At 29.6% G+C, this 18870-nt stretch overlaps 2 protein-coding genes across 2 annotated transcripts; both read right to left on the bottom strand.

Annotated features, from left to right (window-relative positions):
- Nucleotides 1-3725: 3725 nt before the first annotated feature.
- LOC114170397 (aquaporin PIP2-7-like) lies at nucleotides 3726-4861 on the bottom strand. Its single transcript, XM_028055875.1, has 4 exons — nucleotides 4552-4861; nucleotides 4148-4443; nucleotides 3920-4060; nucleotides 3726-3839 (listed from the first exon to the last, which is right to left on the bottom strand). The coding sequence occupies exons 1-4, from the start codon at nucleotides 4859-4861 to the stop codon at nucleotides 3726-3728; spliced, it is 861 nt and encodes a 286-aa protein (XP_027911676.1).
- A 6413-nt stretch (nucleotides 4862-11274) lies between these two features.
- Nucleotides 11275-12896, bottom strand: LOC114169431 (aquaporin PIP2-7-like). Its single transcript, XM_028054574.1, has 4 exons — nucleotides 12532-12896; nucleotides 12107-12402; nucleotides 11881-12021; nucleotides 11275-11800 (listed from the first exon to the last, which is right to left on the bottom strand). The coding sequence occupies exons 1-4, from the start codon at nucleotides 12836-12838 to the stop codon at nucleotides 11687-11689; spliced, it is 858 nt and encodes a 285-aa protein (XP_027910375.1). The 5' UTR covers nucleotides 12839-12896; the 3' UTR covers nucleotides 11275-11686.
- Nucleotides 12897-18870: the final 5974 nt, after the last annotated feature.

Raw genomic sequence — 18870 nt, 5'->3', positions numbered from 1 at the left:
AAGTTATTTTTATGAAATATGGCCATTATTTTTTGTTTGAAGAATGATATTCAGTCTTTTATTTAATTCGTACATAATATAACTGTTCCGATCCAATCCAAATGCGTCTGTCAATCATTGTTAGGAACAAACATCACATTTCTGAGGTATTGTTCACTTTGGAGCATAGAGTTCTGTTTCGATTTTGTTTTTAAAGATGCCTCGGAGGGTGGAGGGAGTATGACCTCGACTCCTAAGCGATGTGGGACTTAGTGGGTATACTGAAACAAACCCCTAAGTCGAAGGCAAGGGAGTTGAAGGAAAGTTGTTGTCGGCTCCATGGTAGTCGTCAATGTTTCGATCCGACCCAAGTGCATCCGGCAACAATCGTTAGAAACAACTACCGCGTTCTTGAGATATTGTCTGCTCTGGAACGTGAAGCTCAATCACGGTTTTGTCCTTAAAAGACATCTAGGTGGAGGGAGTATTTAAATTGTACTTGATGTCGACTCTTAAGTGATGTGAGACATAATGGATGTACCAAAACAATAACTAATGATAAAAAAGTACAAAATATCACCATGGTATGTGTTTGAAATTTGAGTCTTTTTTCTTTTTTTTTTACCTTCATTTTCATTGTCTGTGCATTTAAATAATACAAATTTTATAATTTTAAACATTTTTTTTTCTGCCATGTAATAAGGAGATTTCACCGTCATCCTATGTAGATGATGAGTTCATCAAATTTTATGATAATACTTTAAATTCTATCAATCATATCTTCTATTTTACTAATAGTGTAATTTCATACACTATTAATACATGAAAAAATTAACTCATATATTAACATTTTAAAGTAAAGATAGTATATGAAAATAAACTTAAAACGGTTACCATGACTAAGCTTAATTGAAATAGAACCTTACCCACATTCTTAAATATAGATTGATTATCAATAAATAATAAAATAAAATAAAAAATTTCTATCACTTTGATTATATAATACTGCAGTAATGGAGAGAGATTATGGGAAATTGGGGATGAAAAGGTTGGAAAAGGGAGTGAAGAAAATCAGAGCATGAATGAGAATGATAGTAACCTTTATAAATAAATAAAACGTTTGATTGTGGTTTCCGAATAACATTTACTTTATTTTTAGAATTAGTAAGAACTAGAATATGCTTTAGTTGATTTTTTTTTCTTCAAAACATAAAAAAAAAGAGATGTATGGAGAAAAATAAGGAATAAACATTACTATCAATTGAAAGCATTAAAGTTGATCAATTATCAATCAAAAACACGAGTATGACAGAATAAATTTATGATTCTCCGTTGAAAAAAGAGTAATGATAATAAAAGATATGTGAACTTTTAAAATTCAAAATTCTTTCTTGTGAATTTTGTTAAAATAGATTTGATTAATATTTACGTATCAAGTGGAGGTGAATTGATTTTTCAAAATTTTATTCTTTTTCAATTTGAAAACATTTTTTACAATTTTGTTGATCAATTAATAAAGTGTATTTGAGATGAGAATTGAAAATTTTCAAATTATCAAAATAACAGAAAGAAAGATAAAGAAACATACAAATGTATACACATCTAGATAATCTATGCAACCTGAAGTATAAGATTTTTGCTGTATTAAATTGAGTTTACAATATTATCACATAATTTATTTACCTTTTATCAAATTATGTCGCAACAAAAGCGGATTTAGTTTATCTAATAATAGTGGAGCTTTTAAATGGAACACGTAGTTTAATTGTGGAGCTTTTATTATGATCATTTTTTTATTATCATAAATTATAATTTAATTAAATTATCTTATTTATTATAATTACTTTTCAAAAAATTTATTCCTAATTAATTTATGAATATTAAATTAAACATATATTTTCTGAAATTTATATTCAAATCATTTTATAAAAAAATTAAACTTTTAATAAAGTAATTTATGATAAATAAATATACAAATCTATAAGACTAGAAAAATGTTGTTAAGAACTCGTTCTTAAAAAGAACAAAAAACTGAACTACAATAACAAACAATATGCAAAATTAGAAAAAAACGTGATGAGAATTCAGTCCATGACAAAACGAAATTGTACTTGAATAGTAGAAGAGTCTAGTTTGGGGAAAAAAATTCTGATGATTTATTCACGTCAATCAAATTCAAAAGTTATCTATATAAGAAAAAAAGTTAAAAACATTACATTCCATCTCTTTGATATCTGAATTTAAATATCGGTTATGATATTTTTGATGAATTTTTGGAGAAGGAAAACTAAATATCAATAAAATAGGAGTTCAACAAAATAGGAGTTCAACCTATATGAATGGTGTGACTCTAATTTAAAACTTTAAAATAAAAATTTTGTAAATAATTTATTTAGATATAAAATACCTAAATTATTTAGAAGGATTCAAGATAATCTTAGTTAAGTTAGAATTAATATCGATGCTTATTAATATATTTGAAGAAAAAAAAAATCAATTAAAAATTCAAACCCCATAGCAACTACCTATAGCTGATGAATTGAAAAGACCAGAAAGCCTAAATTAGGAAGCTGCAAGACAGACTGGCACTCCTCAACATGAAACACACCATAGCATTGGTGGAAATTAAGAAGCTAGAAAAGTACCTTAAATATTAATTAAGAAGACCAAGTTATGTTTTGAGTTTTATTAAATTTTTGTGATAAATTAAATGATCTTAAGTCGTCATATATTATTTAGTTATAAGTAGGAATGACAATGAGTTAGATTGGATAAAAGAAATGCATACATGCTACCTGAACCGCAAAACAAAAATTCAACCATATACTCATTCAAAAAATACTTGTCAATATTTAGAAAATGACATTTTATAAATTATTAAAATAAAATCTAAATGAAATTTCCAAAAAATAAAAAAAACAAAAAATATAATATATATTAAATTTTAATTTTAATTTTTTGTGGGTAACATATGCTTACAGATACATATAATATGTTACCGACACTCAACTCGTTCATAAATGAGTATTAAAATATTCATGCCCAATCTGTTTATGTACAAATATTACAATATCCATCATTCAGAGTAATAGATATTTACGAGTAGCAACTATCCAGTGCGAATTTTATTCACGAATACCTACAGGCAAGGATATTTTTGTTATTCCTAGATACAATAGATTATGCTGACGATATTTCCCTTAAAACATATAAAAATATAAAATTGTTTTTAAATTTAAATTAAAATTATATAAAAATATACAATATATAAGTAAAAGATTATAAAAGTACGAGACTATAAAATTAAAAATTAAAAATTACAAAAATTATAAACTATACAATTATAAGGTTATAAAATATTTTACGAAATTATGAATCTATAAAATCTACAAAATTATAAAGCAGTAAATTTTATAATATTATAATATTATGATTTTAAAATTTAATATTTATTTATTTTATGGTTATATATTTTATATTTTTTTGTTGTAATCTTTTATAATTTTAAATAAGTTTTCGTTAAATAATTTTTATGAAAATCATGGTCTCTTGTCCCACAATATTATATAAATGAAGATAAAATAACTGTAACATCACATAATTAATATAAACATATAAATACACTACACAGACTGAATTAAAAAGTTATAAAATTTTAAGATATACTACAAAATTTTAATTTTAACAACGACTCAATCGAAATCTAAATTTATCAAGTAACCAAAACATAATTAATTAAGCATTTCCTAAACATGTCTCCTGAATGGTCCAAGAGCCTTGATAGCCGCTGCTCTAAGGATGTATTGGTGGTATAATGCAGCCACTGCTGCTCCAACAATTGGACCAACCCAGAATATCCACTGTTCATAACATAATCACCAAAATTAATCAACATCGGTAAAAACATGTTTTCATCTTCAAATGTTTCAAATGTTTGTACCTGATCATCCCAGATTTTTTGGTCATTGTAGATTACAGCTGCTCCAAAACTCCTTGCTGGGTTAATGCCGGTGCCAGTAACTGGGATTGTAGCCAAATGAACCACAAACACAGCAAACCCAATGGGGAGTGGTGCTAGAACCTTCATGTTCAAAAAGTGAGACCATGAATCAGTAACCAAATATATATTCTGGTATATTAAGGTTGTAATAACAACAATGGTGCTTACAGGAATATAGGAGTCTCTAGCGTTCTTCTTAGGGTCAGTGGCAGAGAAGACAGTGTAGACAAGAACGAAGGTACCGATAATCTCAGCACCCAAAGCAGTGCCCTTGTTGTAGCCATCAGCAACAGAGTTAGCACCACCTCCATACCTGTTGAAATATGCCTTTTGGAACCCCTTCGCTAGTCCAGTGCCACAAATTGCACCAGCACACTGTGCTAATATGTACAACAACGCCCTTATCAAGGACACCTTGCGTCCTAGGAACAACCCGAATGTCACAGCTGGGTTTATGTGTCCTCCTACCACACCAAATCAAAAAACATGTTACACTTTCTTCTTGCATGACCAAACCAGCAAAAACAACCACGAAATGAACAAGATTTTTGAAACAAACAAGAAAATTGTACCTGAAATACTGGCAGTGCAGTAAACAAGGATGAAAATCATGCCACCAAAGGTCCAAGCGATGCCGAGAATGCCAACCCCATCACATTCGATGCCATTAATATTGGCATCGATCTGTCTTTTGTTGCCAATTATGGTCTGCACAGTGACATAGAGGAAGAGAAGGGTTGCTATGAACTCGGCGATAATGGCTCTATAGAAGGACCAATGTGCGAGCTCTTCGAGGTCGAACAAGGGTGCTGGAGGAGGGTCATTATAGTCTTTTTCGGGGTATTCTTCTTCTTCCTCTTGAACCTCAACATCTTGAGCCATTTATCAACCCTCAATCACTGCTATAGTTAGGTAATTAACTCTGTGTGCCAAAGTTTAGTGGAAAGAAGTGGTATTCAAGGATCAAAAGGTAATGAATCAAATAATTTAACTCTGTGTTTTGTTTTTTCTTTCTATGTACAACGACATGATTTGATTTGCACTTTTTTTTTTTCTTTTAGCTTGATTTTCCTTGCATGGCACCCACCCCATCAATAATCAATAATGTAGGATCTTGACTACTAATTTTAGAAATCTAAAAAAAAATGTATTCAAAATTTATAATTTTATCATTTTTACCGATAGAAGAATGAATACCAAATTTAATTTGATTGTAAGAATAAAAAATAGTAAATATTTAATATACTGTTCTTTCAAATTATTAAACCATCAATAATTAAATTAAAACTAATATTTTTAGTTATATCTTCATCATTTTAAATAATAATAGTGTGTGCAAGAAATTCATATTCTTTTACTATTCTTATAAGAGATCAATATAATTGAAAAGATAATAGATAAAGCTTTTAAATTTAAATAATTAATAGCATTAACAATAATATAATAAAGTTGAAATCTCTTATTGAAAATGATATGGACAACTTTGTCACAAAAATTATTAATTAATAATAAGTGAATAAATGAGTAAATAAATGATTGATAAGTATTATCTTCATGTTTTTAAATTCAATAGTTATTTAAGTTTCATCTATAATACAATTGATTTTTTGAAAACATATACTTTAAAACAATGAAAATATATTGTATAATTTAATAGACAATGTGAGAAAAAAAAAATGGGAGGGGCCAAAGCACCCTTACTCCATCACAGAGGATCAACGACAACAAATAATGACTGTTAAAGCGCAATCGTTGTAGTAAAGAATGTGGTGGCACGACTGTATAATTATATTCAACTTTGTAACAATGGTTTCATTAAAAAACCGTCGTTATACAGGGAAGAAAGCATAAATAATGACAACTTTAACAGCATCGTCGTCAAAAATTTTAAAAATGATGACAAGTTTACGCTGCACCATCATTGAAAACCTAGTAACCGTCGTAGAATTTCTTTCGAGGGTTAAAAGTTTTCACTTCCCTATCGCTTTGTCTGCTGCTTCTGTCGCCCCCTGCCACCATTCGCGGTCTCTTCCCCACTGTGGCCCTTTTCGTGTTATTGAGTACTCATCGCTGCTTCCGTCCGTCGAAGTCGTAACGTACTTTCCTCGTCAAAGTCGTGAAGCACTGAAACCACCGCTCACCGCTACAACGCTGCTTCCGTCGCGCCTTGCCACCGCACCTCCGTGTCTCATCTTCTTCTTCTCGAAACCACTGCACAAGAGCCACTGCTTTCGTCGCACCCTGCCACCGCTCCTCCGTTACCGTTGCCCACTGCACGAGCCACCCCAAACCCGTGTCCGTGCTTCATCTTCTTCTCCCTGAAATCAACGTGGTTCTCCTATGTAACATGTAAGTCTATTTTTAATTACTTTATAATAAAAGGTATGTTACTAGTATTTTAAATTTGATGCATTTATTTTATGTAATTATATGTTGATATTTGATAAATTTTATTTTTGCATGGAGATATTTATTTGTATTATATGTTTATTTAGTTTTTAAAATTTAGGTATTTGTTGATATATTCTACTATATGCATATCGTCAAACAAGTTAGGATCAAGTTCGCTACCCTGACAACGTGTTGGGATTTAGTTTGAGTGTCTGACTCCTGACAATTATTATTTGTATGTACTATAAAATTATTATTCATTACAGAACAATGATGGATCAAAGTTGGATTAATTTATCACATATAAGTGATGATTATTGTTAGTTTTGAAATGGTTAAAAAGTCAAGAATGGGGGATTGAATTGACTAGTTAAAAAATTAGGTTATCTTTGCAAGCTAAAAACCACTTTTAATTGAATCAATTAGATCACCAAGTTAGAATGCAAAAGGTGTTGGACAATATACTTTCAGTCGATCAAAACCAGAGTTAACAGATTCTGTTCTGGTATAATCAATCGATTGAAACAGGAAAACAATCGACTGAAATACTGAAAAAAAATGCAAAAAAGCAAATTCGAGTTTTAAACCAGGAACAATGCACAAGAATGATCAAAACCAGTTCTAAATGATTATACAAACATGCTCAATATTGCAGATGTCATGAAAACATGCAAGAACATGAAAAAGATTATTAAAGCACAAGTTCTTTAAACTTTAAAATGAAAATGCAAGAGAAAAATGTTAGAGAAGAGGGGAGACCACAAGATTTTTATACTGGTTCACTCAAACCTGAGCTACATCCAGTTTGTCAAGACAACATGAGTTTGACTTTGCACTATTTCAAAAGATATACAAAGTATTCACCCTTACACTTTCAAAATATGCAAAAACACCACAAAAGACTCTTGAATCACACAAGAATCACACCAGCACAACAAGAACCCTCTTACAGACCTGGAAAACCACCAGGCACACACACAAAGCTTGAGAAAGATCAAACCTCAGTGGTAGCACAACCCAACCTACCACAAACCACTTTCTTCAAGCTTTAAACCAAGCCAAAAGCTTCAAGAAATGATCCAAGATCAATCTTCAACTGCTGCAAGTTGTATGATCATGAAGGAGAGAGTTTCCATGAGGTTCCAGAGCAATTTCATGTTCAAAACTGATCAACAAACATCTCTTTCAAAAATCACAGCTTTTATAGTCAAACTGTTACAAAATTCAACAAGTTGATTTCACTTGACTTAAGTAAAATCGGTCGATTAAAAACTAAATCAACTGATTGAATTTGTTGCAGTTTAGACTACTGCAGCCTACCTTTTAACCTGTTGAAAAACCATTCAACAAATTAAAAGACACACCTAAGACCAAATACATCTAATTAATGCTACAAGGTCTACAATATGAATTACAAACATCAACTACACTTTCTTGATGTAACTATGTGGAGAACACACGTTCCAACCTTGATCAACATGGATATCATCAAGTCTCCTTTCCTTCATCAATGTAGGCTTCATTCCAATGGTAATGGCGTCAAGATAGTTCAAAAGGGCTTCATTAAGTCTTCATCAAATCTTCAAGAAGCAAACCACCTTGGCTTCACATGTCAACAATCATGAGAGAGGGGTCGAGGAATTTATAGAATCTGCTCAACGTCATGCTGGTAGTGCAGAAAACAGAGGAAAGACGAGGTGTACCTGTGTGAATTGTTTGAATGGGAGAATATTGGATTTGGTCGAAATTAGAGAACATCTTTTATGAGATGGATTTCTGAAGAATTATACAACATGGATGTGATATGGTGGATTAGTAGACCCTCCAAGTGTGGCTGAAACACATGAATATGTGTACTCGACAATGGACAATAAATTAAAGGACATGATGCGTGATGTTGAAATACAAATCTTTACTAAAGCTGATATGAAAATATGACTACAATTATAAAAACTATGTTATATTTTGGTTCAACTAACTTCTCTCGATTTACACCATCATCCAAGCATTAAGTAGATGATAAATTCATCACCTTTCTATGATAATACTTTAAATTCTACCAATCATATCCTCAATTTTACTAATACCGTAATTTTTAAAATAAAGATAGTATATGAAAACAAACTAAAAATGCTTACTAATTATCAATTAATAATAATAAAAAAATGTATCACTTTGATTATATAATACTGCGGTAATGGAGAGAGATTAACGGAGATAAGGAATGAAAAGGTTGGAAAAGGGAGTGAAGAGAATAAGTGAATGCATGAGAATAATATTAATTAACCTTTATAAATAAACAATGTTTGATTGTGGTTTCAAAATAACATTTACTTTATTTTTAGGTGGAATTAGTAAGAATTAGACTATTATTTAGTTGATTTTTTTTAAAAAAATAGAAAACATATAAAAAAAACAGATGTAGGAAGATAACTATCAATTGAAGAGCAATAAAGTTGATCAATTATTAATTAAAAACACCGGTTAAAAGAAGTGATGATAACAAAAGATATTTGAATTTTTAAAATTCAAAATTCTCTCTCATTTTCTTTGTGATACTTTCAATCATGAAACATTTTATATCTTGCATTTGCTTTTGTTTGAATTCATTTGAATTTAATCAATGATGATTTATATAAAAGTTATTTAAAAAAATTAAGTTATTTTTAAAATTCAAATTATGTATTAATATTATTTTATCACCTATTTTTTATTTCAATTTATTTTATATTGTTGATATTTTTTAATTTTTCTTGTTAAGAATCATCAAACTTGTAATATTATTAAAATAAGTAAAAATGAGATAAATTTAAATTTGTAGTTAATCTTATAGATAAGAATTCTACTTACATTGGCAAGTATTATCACTTAAAACTAGAGAAACTCTATAATAATAGGTAAGATTTTCACCCATCATAAATAAGTCTTATTGTTCAATACTTAAAGAGATAATTGGTACGATTTCCATTTATTATAAACAACTCTTATTGTTCAAGGTTAATTAGAAAATGAAGATATAGATATCAAAAAACATACTTATTTTTTATAAATATAGAAGAATTTTATCACGTTCGAATTAAAATGAATACTCAATTTAAAACAAATTTTTACAATAAAAAAATGATGAATCATATCATAAGTAATTGAAATCAAATAACCATTAAATAAAGAAAAAATAATAATTTAAGAAAAAAAACGTGAATATCAACGTTAATTTCACAAAATAATTAAAAATGCAATAAAATATTTTAACTAGTTTACGGAAAACACAACCAACTTAATGTTCTAGCAAAAGAAGTAATCTTATCTCTTGATTAGAACAATAGTACTAAATGTTCCTCTTACTATGAAGTTTTTCATACATATTTGATTCTTATTAGATAGACAAATACCAAATATAATAAAAGATTTTAGGCACACGTAATTACAAATTGGGCTTGTTTGGTACAAAACAATGTATCAATTTTGTTTTTAAGCTTAATTAGGTCCATTGACAAAAAAGTTTGGCTTAAAAGCTTGTGCCCACTATTTGTCCCCATTTACTCACATGTCTCCATCACATGAATTGATGTATGAACAAAGACAGCCAAAATTATATACTCATAATTACCAAATAATAATAATAATAATAATAAAAACACATACCAATATTTGTATTTAAATTTGTGAAAAAAAAACTTCAAATCAATCACCATATCTAAAATAAAAATTTTGTTGACTAATATACTCACCGTAATTATTTTTTTTCTCCATAATTACTCTTAAAATTCGTATATCTTAAACTAAACTTCTAGAACATTAAGCATCGTAATTAAATATATGGGCATAACATTTGAGAATATATGTAGCTGGTTCGAGAGAGTTCGAAGTAACACGTTGGCTTAATATGATAATTACAGAACTAATGAACCTTACAAGACTAATTAATGAAAGGTACATCAGTTGTTAATCCGTCATAATCTTACTTTTTTCTAAGATACTTAACTTAAGCACCATTACATGATCATCATTGTTTCTCTAAAATTTCTCAAATGTTCCGTCACCTTCATGTTCTATATATATGCTCTTCAGAATAGAATATGCGGAAAACCCCAACCTTTCTTTTCTTTTCTTTTTTACCTTTCACATAGACTTTCTTTTATTGATAAGAAATATAGAAACGAATAATCCAAACTTTTTTTCTCTCATTTCTTTTTAAATTTACAAACCTTTCTTTTGCAACAAAGAAGTTTTTTTTTAAATAATTTTTTTTAATTTCTCAACTATTTTTCATTTTTACATGTGAAATAGACTTGTATTAAATTTTAACAACTTTATCAACACAAATTGTGAAAAATTAACACATACCTAGCTAATAAAAAACTATGGAGACATAAAATAGGGTGAAGATAACGTATATTAGCTCACCAATATATTATAAGAAATGAGGGGTGCACTTGTAAGGAATCCAAAGTCATCCACCTAACATGTTTACTTTATCTTTGTTTATTTCTTTTTCTTTACTTAAATTATAGTGTCCCTAGCAACAACGATGAGTTTGAAAAGCAATCCAAAATTTAACGTCACATCATTAACCACCACCACAAAACCCGAGTTTGTTTATCTAATAAATAGTGGGGCTTTTAAGTGGAAGAGTAGTTTAATTGTGGTGCTCATTAAGCACTTTCACTACTACAAGTTTTCATTAGTTTAATCATTAAGATTAGGATAAGCATTTGTTTTTTACAACATCTAAAGCTTAATTAGTAAGATCTTCAAGGACAACAATTTTTTTGGCCTAATTCCCAAGGCCACTTCTCCACATTGTCCTTTTCCAAACCCAATCAGATATTTCTCAATTTAAATACTATCATCATTTTGATCTAAAATTTTGAAGTTAAACTCAGAACTAAAATCGAAAGACATAAAGAAATGAAAAGCTTAATCATGATAATATTACTGGAGTCATGGTACATTACATAAATCATGATTAAGAAAAGATGAATATTTAAGTAACATGAGAAATGAAAAGGAAACACTTACAAGGAAGTTAAAAAAAAGAAGAAAAGAAAAAGAAAAAGACAGAAAAGGGATACAAAATACACCCTTAGACACAAGCATGCTTATCTACAATTTTGATGCTCCCCATATGGTTCAGGCCTTATCCTCCAAACCCCACAACAGCAACCACTGTAGCTGATCAAAGGAAAAGACCAGAAAACCTAAATTAGGGAGCTGCAAGACAAGACCAGCACTCTTTAACATGGAAATTATTATTCTTCCTCAAACACCATAGCCTTGTTGGAAATTAAGAACCTAGCTTAATTAATTAATTAATTAAGCATTGCTCCTGAACGATCCAAGAGCCTTGATAGCTGCTGCTCTGAGGATGTATTGGTGGTAAAATGCAGCCACTGCTGCTCCAACAATTGGTCCAACCCAGAATATCCACTGTTCATAACATAATCACCAAAATTAATCAACATCGGTAAAAACATGTTTTCATCTTCAAATGTTTCAAATGTTTTTACCTGATCATCCCAGATTTTTTCGTCATTGTAGATTACAGCTGCTCCAAAACTCCTTGCTGGGTTAATGCCAGTGCCAGTAACTGGGATTGTAGCCAAGTGAACCATGAACACGGCAAACCCAATGGGGAGTGGTGCTAGAACCTTCATGTTTAAAAAGTGAGACCATGAATTAGTAACCAATATATATATTCTGGTATATTAAGGTTGTAACAAATGTGGTGCTTACAGGAACATGGGAGTCTCTAGCGTTCCTCTTAGGGTCGGTGGCAGAGAAGACAGTGTAGACAAGAACGAAGGTACCGATAATCTCAGCACCCAAAGCAGTGCCCTTGTTGTAGCCATCAGCAACAGAGTTAGCACCGCCTCCATACCTGTTGTAGTACGCTTTCTGGAACCCCTTCGCCAGTCCAGTGCCACAGATAGCACCAGCACACTGTGCTACCATGTACAACAACGCCCTTATCAAGGACACCTTGCGTCCTAGGAACAACCCGAATGTCACAGCTGGGTTTATGTGTCCTCCTACAACACCAAATCCAAAAACATGTTACACTTTCTTCTTGCATGCTTACTCGTACACGTTCCTCGTACAAATCCGACCAAACCAACAAAAACAACCAAAATTTTGAAACAAGGGCAAATAATAAATACCTGAAATACCGGCGGTGCAGTAAACGAGGATGAAAATCATGCCACCAAAGGCCCAAGCGATGCCGAGAATGCCAACCCCATCACATTCGGTGCCACCAACGTTGGCGTCGGTCTGTCTTTTGTAGCCAATTATGGTTAGCACAGTGACATAGAGGAAGAGAAGGGTTGCTATGAACTCAGCGATAAGGGCTCTGTAGAAGGACCACTGTGTGAGCTCTTCGGGGTCGAACAAGGGTGCCGGAGGAGGGTCATGATAGTCTTTTGCAGAGTATTCTCCTTGCTCTTGAACCTCAACATCTTTCGCCATTATTTCTCAACCCTCAATCACTACTATACTTAGGTCTGCCAAAGTTTAGTGGAAAGAGGTGCTATTTAAGTGACAAAAGAAAGAGAGAGAGAGAATAGTACTGAATCAAATAATTTAACTGTGTGTTTTGTTTTTTGTCTATGGACAATGACATGATTAACATAGTTTTTTGCCGCCCCTCTTAGCTTGATTTCGCTTGCATGGTCCCACTCCACCACCACCATTGCAACGGCACTTCTTCTTATCACATACCATGTCTACCACATATACATACATTATATATATATATGGCCATGGCCCAGTGTGATCTAAAAGCTTTCTTCTGTATCAACGGCTACATGTGGTTAACTATGGGAAAATTTTAATGCAGTAGATAAAGGAATTATTATTATTATTATTATAACAGCAAATTAAACAGGAACAAATAGGGGTCTACTTATACTGTTTTTGCTGCAATGTCTGTCACAAGTTTGGCTAGGGATGATTAATAACTATGGTCCCTTATGGGTCCTCCTTAGTCCTTACTATAGTTTCTCTCTTTAGGGCATCATATAATTTATTTCATTGGAAAGAAAATGTTGTTAAAATAGAAATGAGATAACTGTGGTCATAAAGTTTTAGATTGTATAAAATTGAAACAATTTTTTTTAAAATTAATTTATCTATATTTAATATTATTCATACTTCTTATTTCCACCTGTTTAAGTCTATCTTGTTAGCTTCATTGCACATGGGAGAAAACAAATGAAGACAACTTTCAAGTGTACATTGTTGTTATTTATTTCGATTGGTCAGTTCTTATTGAATGTATTAGATCGATGTATTTAAGCCTCTCGATTACGTACGCATAGATATTATGATTTTTTGAATGTGTTGTATTAATTTTAGAATGTGTACGTCCATTTAAAGCAAAATATTTTTAATTATAAATTTCGTCACAAATATAAAATGTTGTTAAGCCCAACTAGTTTCTTATAATTATTAAAAGGTTCTTTTATAAGTGCCTATCTTTGTTAAAGAAATTCTCTCTCACACATGCAGATAATATTTTTTTTATCTTGAATGAATGTATAATTTCACAACATTGTTATCGGGATTTTATTTTTGTTTTTGCATTTAATTTGTATTCATTGAATAAATTTAGTAAAAAAATTAAAATATTAAGGACCTAATTACAAAATTTAGATGACACGAACCTACAAACTTTTTTTTTGAAAAAACAAGGTTTAAATATGATTTTTATCCCTCAAGTTTTAGTGAAATTTAGAATTAGTCACTCCTTGAAATTTTTGACCAATTTAGTCCTTCTTATTTAGAAATGTATGGATTTAGTCCTTTTAACCAGGTTTTGTTAAGTTTATCTAACGTTTTAAGCATATTTCATGATAGTATTTGAATTGTTTACATCGTTTGACCCATTTTTGCTTAAATGCTAACTCAAATATTATCATAAAACACGTTTGAAACTTCAAATAAACTTAACAAAATTGATTAAAATGACTAAATCCACGTATTTCTAAATATGAAGGACTAAATTGGTCAAAAATTTTTATGAGGGACTAATTACTGAAACTTTAAAAACCAAAAACATATTTGACCCAAAAAAAAAAAGACATGTAAAATAACACAGGTTAAATATGTTAAAAATAATCAATAGTAAAATAGAATTAGAATTTATCTTTTATGAAGCTCTTTCAAACTAGTGTTAGAACTTATTAACATTTTATTAATGGAGAGAGATGTCAATTTTTGTTTGGGAGAGAGAAAAAGAAAACTAGGTTAATGTTGTGGTAACTTTTTCTTTAAATACTAGAATTCTCTAGATTAGGAAGTTGCACTTTAATTTCCAATTTTATTTTATTTTTCTTAAATATTGACTATATAAACCCGTTGAAGTTGAAGTGTATCATGAGAATTGGTGGCTAAGAAACATTGTAGAATAATAAAATAGCAAGAGATTAAGATATATTATCCTCAAAAGAGCAAAAAAGTTATGAATAATTATTTTCTGTACTGCAATTATTATGAAGGTATATAAAAATAAGAGTAGAGGTAGTTGTTATCTTTGTTGGATGATGAAGACATGTGAGAAGAACTTATCTGGACATACCTAAAATCAAATGGATTTTGAGCACAGTGAGGGTCCTACTGTTCCTCACCACAAAACTCATTATAGAATTTACTAATTAATTGGGTAGTTAATTATCACATCAACCATAATTAAGATTAATTTATAGTATACATACATGGAGAAAACTTTCCATTTACAAACTTGTCTTAAATTGATAAACCGACAAAAATGTAAAATAGTGTAAGAAAATTTTACATGCATAACAAAAATAAATAAAATAATTTCGAATAATTTCATATTAAATGTTATTAAACTTTGACATTTTAATTATGTTAATATTTTAAAGTGTAATAATAATCTGTATATGACAATTTTAATAAAAAAAAAGGAGAAAAGGAAATATAGGAGAACCAATCAAGCCCATAATAAAAGAAATTGCATCCATGAAACGTAGATAAATAAGACATGTTATCAAAAATATTATAAATAAAAACATGGGAATTTTTTATATTGTTCTCCAGAACAAAAGTCAATATGATTAATTTATCCGTATAATAACTTCCTTCATGCATAAACAATATAAAAAACTTGTAACTTCAAATGTCACTCATTAGTAGTATCATAAATAATATGTAATTTAATATCATTGACCATAATAATAAATAAATTAATTGATCAGTAATATTAAATATGTGAAAATTATACTCAAAATCATAATAAAGGATTAGATATATTTTTGGTCTCTTAAATAAAATTTAGAATTAGTCTTTCTTCAAAAATTTGATTTAATTTAGTTTTTCAATTTAAAAAATATATGAATTTAATCTTTTTAATCAAATTTGATTAAGTTTATTTGACATGTTAAACGTGTTTCTCGATTAATATTGAAGTAAAAATGTGTCAAATAGTGTAAATAACTCAAAATATTATCATAAAACATATGTGAAACGTCAAATGAATTTATCAAAATTTAGTTAAAATAACTAAATTCACATATTTATAAAGTTAAAAAATTAAATTAAATCAAAATCTTAAAGAGAGACTAATTTTAATTTTTAGTTAAAATTTATCTGTGTTTATTATAATTATTGTTTCGAAGGGCATTAATTGTATATATTATAGTACATATATTAATATTAATAGTGATAGAAGGGAGGGTTGATGAGTAGTTGTAGGGACCAAATTTGGTTGGTCCTCTTTACAGAGTAGCTAGGATTAGAAATACATAGTGGACTTAATTTTCCAACCACCCTGCTATATAACATCAACATGGACCACCAAATATATATTAACAAAATCATTTCTGAGTTGTGATGATCACAATTATTGGGGAAAAGGGTGAAGAAGATGGTGATGATCATCATCATCAGAATTTTAATCAATTTTAATGTCTGAATTTTTAACAATATTTTCTATGCTATTGATATTGGTTTTCAAATGTAAACAATGTGTTGTTGTGGCTGGAAAAGTGCCACGTGTTGAACACCTGATGGTGGAGATAAATAAAATAAAAAAAAACATTTTCTCCTTTGGTTTGTGTGTGTAACCTAAGATTTCACTGGACGGTGGCTGCTTCCAAGTTTTAAAATTTAAAAGTGCAATTCCATGAGCTAAGCTTTGCACTTTAGCACCAGAAATTGTTTTCTTCTGTGCATCTATATATAGGCGTTAATATTTTTCTTATACGAAAAACTTGAATCCGACTCATATAATAAATAAGATTAATGTCACTTGAATTCAACCCAAAATCTTATTTCTTACGATAATAATAATAATAATAAATTTATAAGTCTTTTTATTTTATATGTTGTTCAATTTTTTTCTATCTTATATAAAATTTAGATTTATAATTAAAATTTTAAAAAAAATATTATGCTAATAAATTAACTAATTTAGTTTTGATTTACAGAAAAAAATGTTAATAAATTATAAATACAACCAAAGTATGTAGATAGAACTATCCTATAAATCTTATTTTAAGTGATATTGTTTTAGATATGAGATCTTATTATTATTTTAATAATAAAAACCTTACATATAAATAGGAAATTCATAAAAAGATCTTATTATCTCAAAATACTTTATCTCTTTAGAAAATCTTTTCTAGGAACTCTCTCCCTTCTGTCTACCATATCTCACCATATATTAATATGTTTAATGACATGAGATTGTTGGGGAGATCCATGTGACGTACTCTTTGATTCTGCCCATCAATTTTCTCCATGGAGTAAGTTGATTTTCTGTTCTTTTCTCAATCAATCATTCTTATGGATACATGTGATGATTTGTGAGTTGCGTGTGAATTATGATCTTCCCTTATGAGTCTCTGCTAGTCAGTGATTTTGTTTTTGTGCCCTGATCATGTCTGTATTGTTTCTAGGTTGACTTATACATTTGGTAGTTATACGTTTGAGTGTCGTTGCACGAGTCTCACTCGTTGGGCGAGTTATAAATGAATTAATTCCCTAGAGTCCTAGTGATAAGCTCGTTAGGCGAGCAATGTCGTCGTTAGTCGAGAGTATACCTCTCGTCCAGCGAGGAGACGTGCTAGAGTGGATTAGGACTTGGATCAAAGGTTTTTCTTTCATTCTGGAGAGTGTGGTTTTGTATAAATTTGATTGTCAATGATATTTGAGATATTTGTATATCTATGTATGCATCTGCAAGTGTGATATGAGCAATGGTTTCTAAAGGGAAGTTCTAAGTAGTGGTATTTAGTGTATGCAGTGACATAAGGATTCATTATCGATCGGTATCCTTTCTCTAATAACTAATTACACTCAAGTATAGTAGAGTAAGTTATATGGTGAAGAGAAGATGAAGATCCTAGTCATTGGACTCGATCAAGTCCTAGGTGTGAAGGGGATTTACCTTGTAAGTGGTTAGGTTTTAACCCCTTGAGGCCAAACTCTATAGAGTTTAGCAACCACGCACAAATGCAGGCCGTCAAGGGATCCGATGTTTATTGCATGTATCTGAATAATTGAATTAATGTTAGTTGTGGATATGATGTAAATAGACAATAATGTAACTGTTTGTTATGTAAAGTTTATAATATGATTATGGTTTACTTAAATATTTATTTTTCTTATTAGTTACATGTGTTGTTTGTGTTGTTGTGTTTTTCTACTTATTTTGCAATGATCACTTAATTGTGTGAGCAGAATGAATGGGTTGCAGGTGAGAATACTCTCCTCTTGGAAAATAGTGAAACTGTAGAGTAAGATTTGTTTATGTGGCTTAGTAGTTTTGTTTTAAGAGACAAGAGACTCTTGAACATCTTCAGTTTTAGCTTTTATATAATGATATTGTTATGACTATTATGGATAACTGTAATAATATTTTTATATTAATCTTTTACTAACTGTTTTGGTCTATTATCATATATAATATTTTATTTAATAGTTTAAAACTATTAAATGAGATGTCACAGGTTAAACACTTGAAATATTTTTTATATATTTATTCTCTTTGATTGATAAAATAACTTAAAAATATAAAAAGAAAATAATAGTTATATGATATATTCACTTGAAAAGAAATATTAATTACTTAAATTCAAAATAAAAATAAACTAAAATATATACAATAAAATCACTTTTAATAATATTAATTACTCAAAAATGAATTTTAACTCATAAAATTATTATGAGATATATCCACTCAAGAGAAGCGTTTAGCTACTTGAATATGAATGAGTCTTGAAAATAACGCATATCCAATAAAAAATAAGTATTAACAACTTTCAAAATATTTCAATGTCCAAAAATATCATGACTCCAAAAGTAATAATGTGTAATTACTCAAAAATGAATTTTATAATATAATCCCCATTAAGGAATCATGACTTACTTTGGAAGTAAGTGTTAGGAAATTTTGGATAAAATTTTTGGAAGTTGGTTTCTAAACAAAATCAAGAACAAGAACGTTAATTTGATTTTTTAACAACTACGGCTCGGAA

The sequence above is a fragment of the Vigna unguiculata genome, chromosome 11 (assembly GCF_004118075.2).
Source record: "Vigna unguiculata cultivar IT97K-499-35 chromosome 11, ASM411807v1, whole genome shotgun sequence".
NCBI lineage: Eukaryota > Viridiplantae > Streptophyta > Magnoliopsida > Fabales > Fabaceae > Vigna > Vigna unguiculata.
The sequence above is the reverse complement of the archived record's forward strand: the minus strand, read 5'-3'. Positions and strand labels throughout refer to the sequence as shown.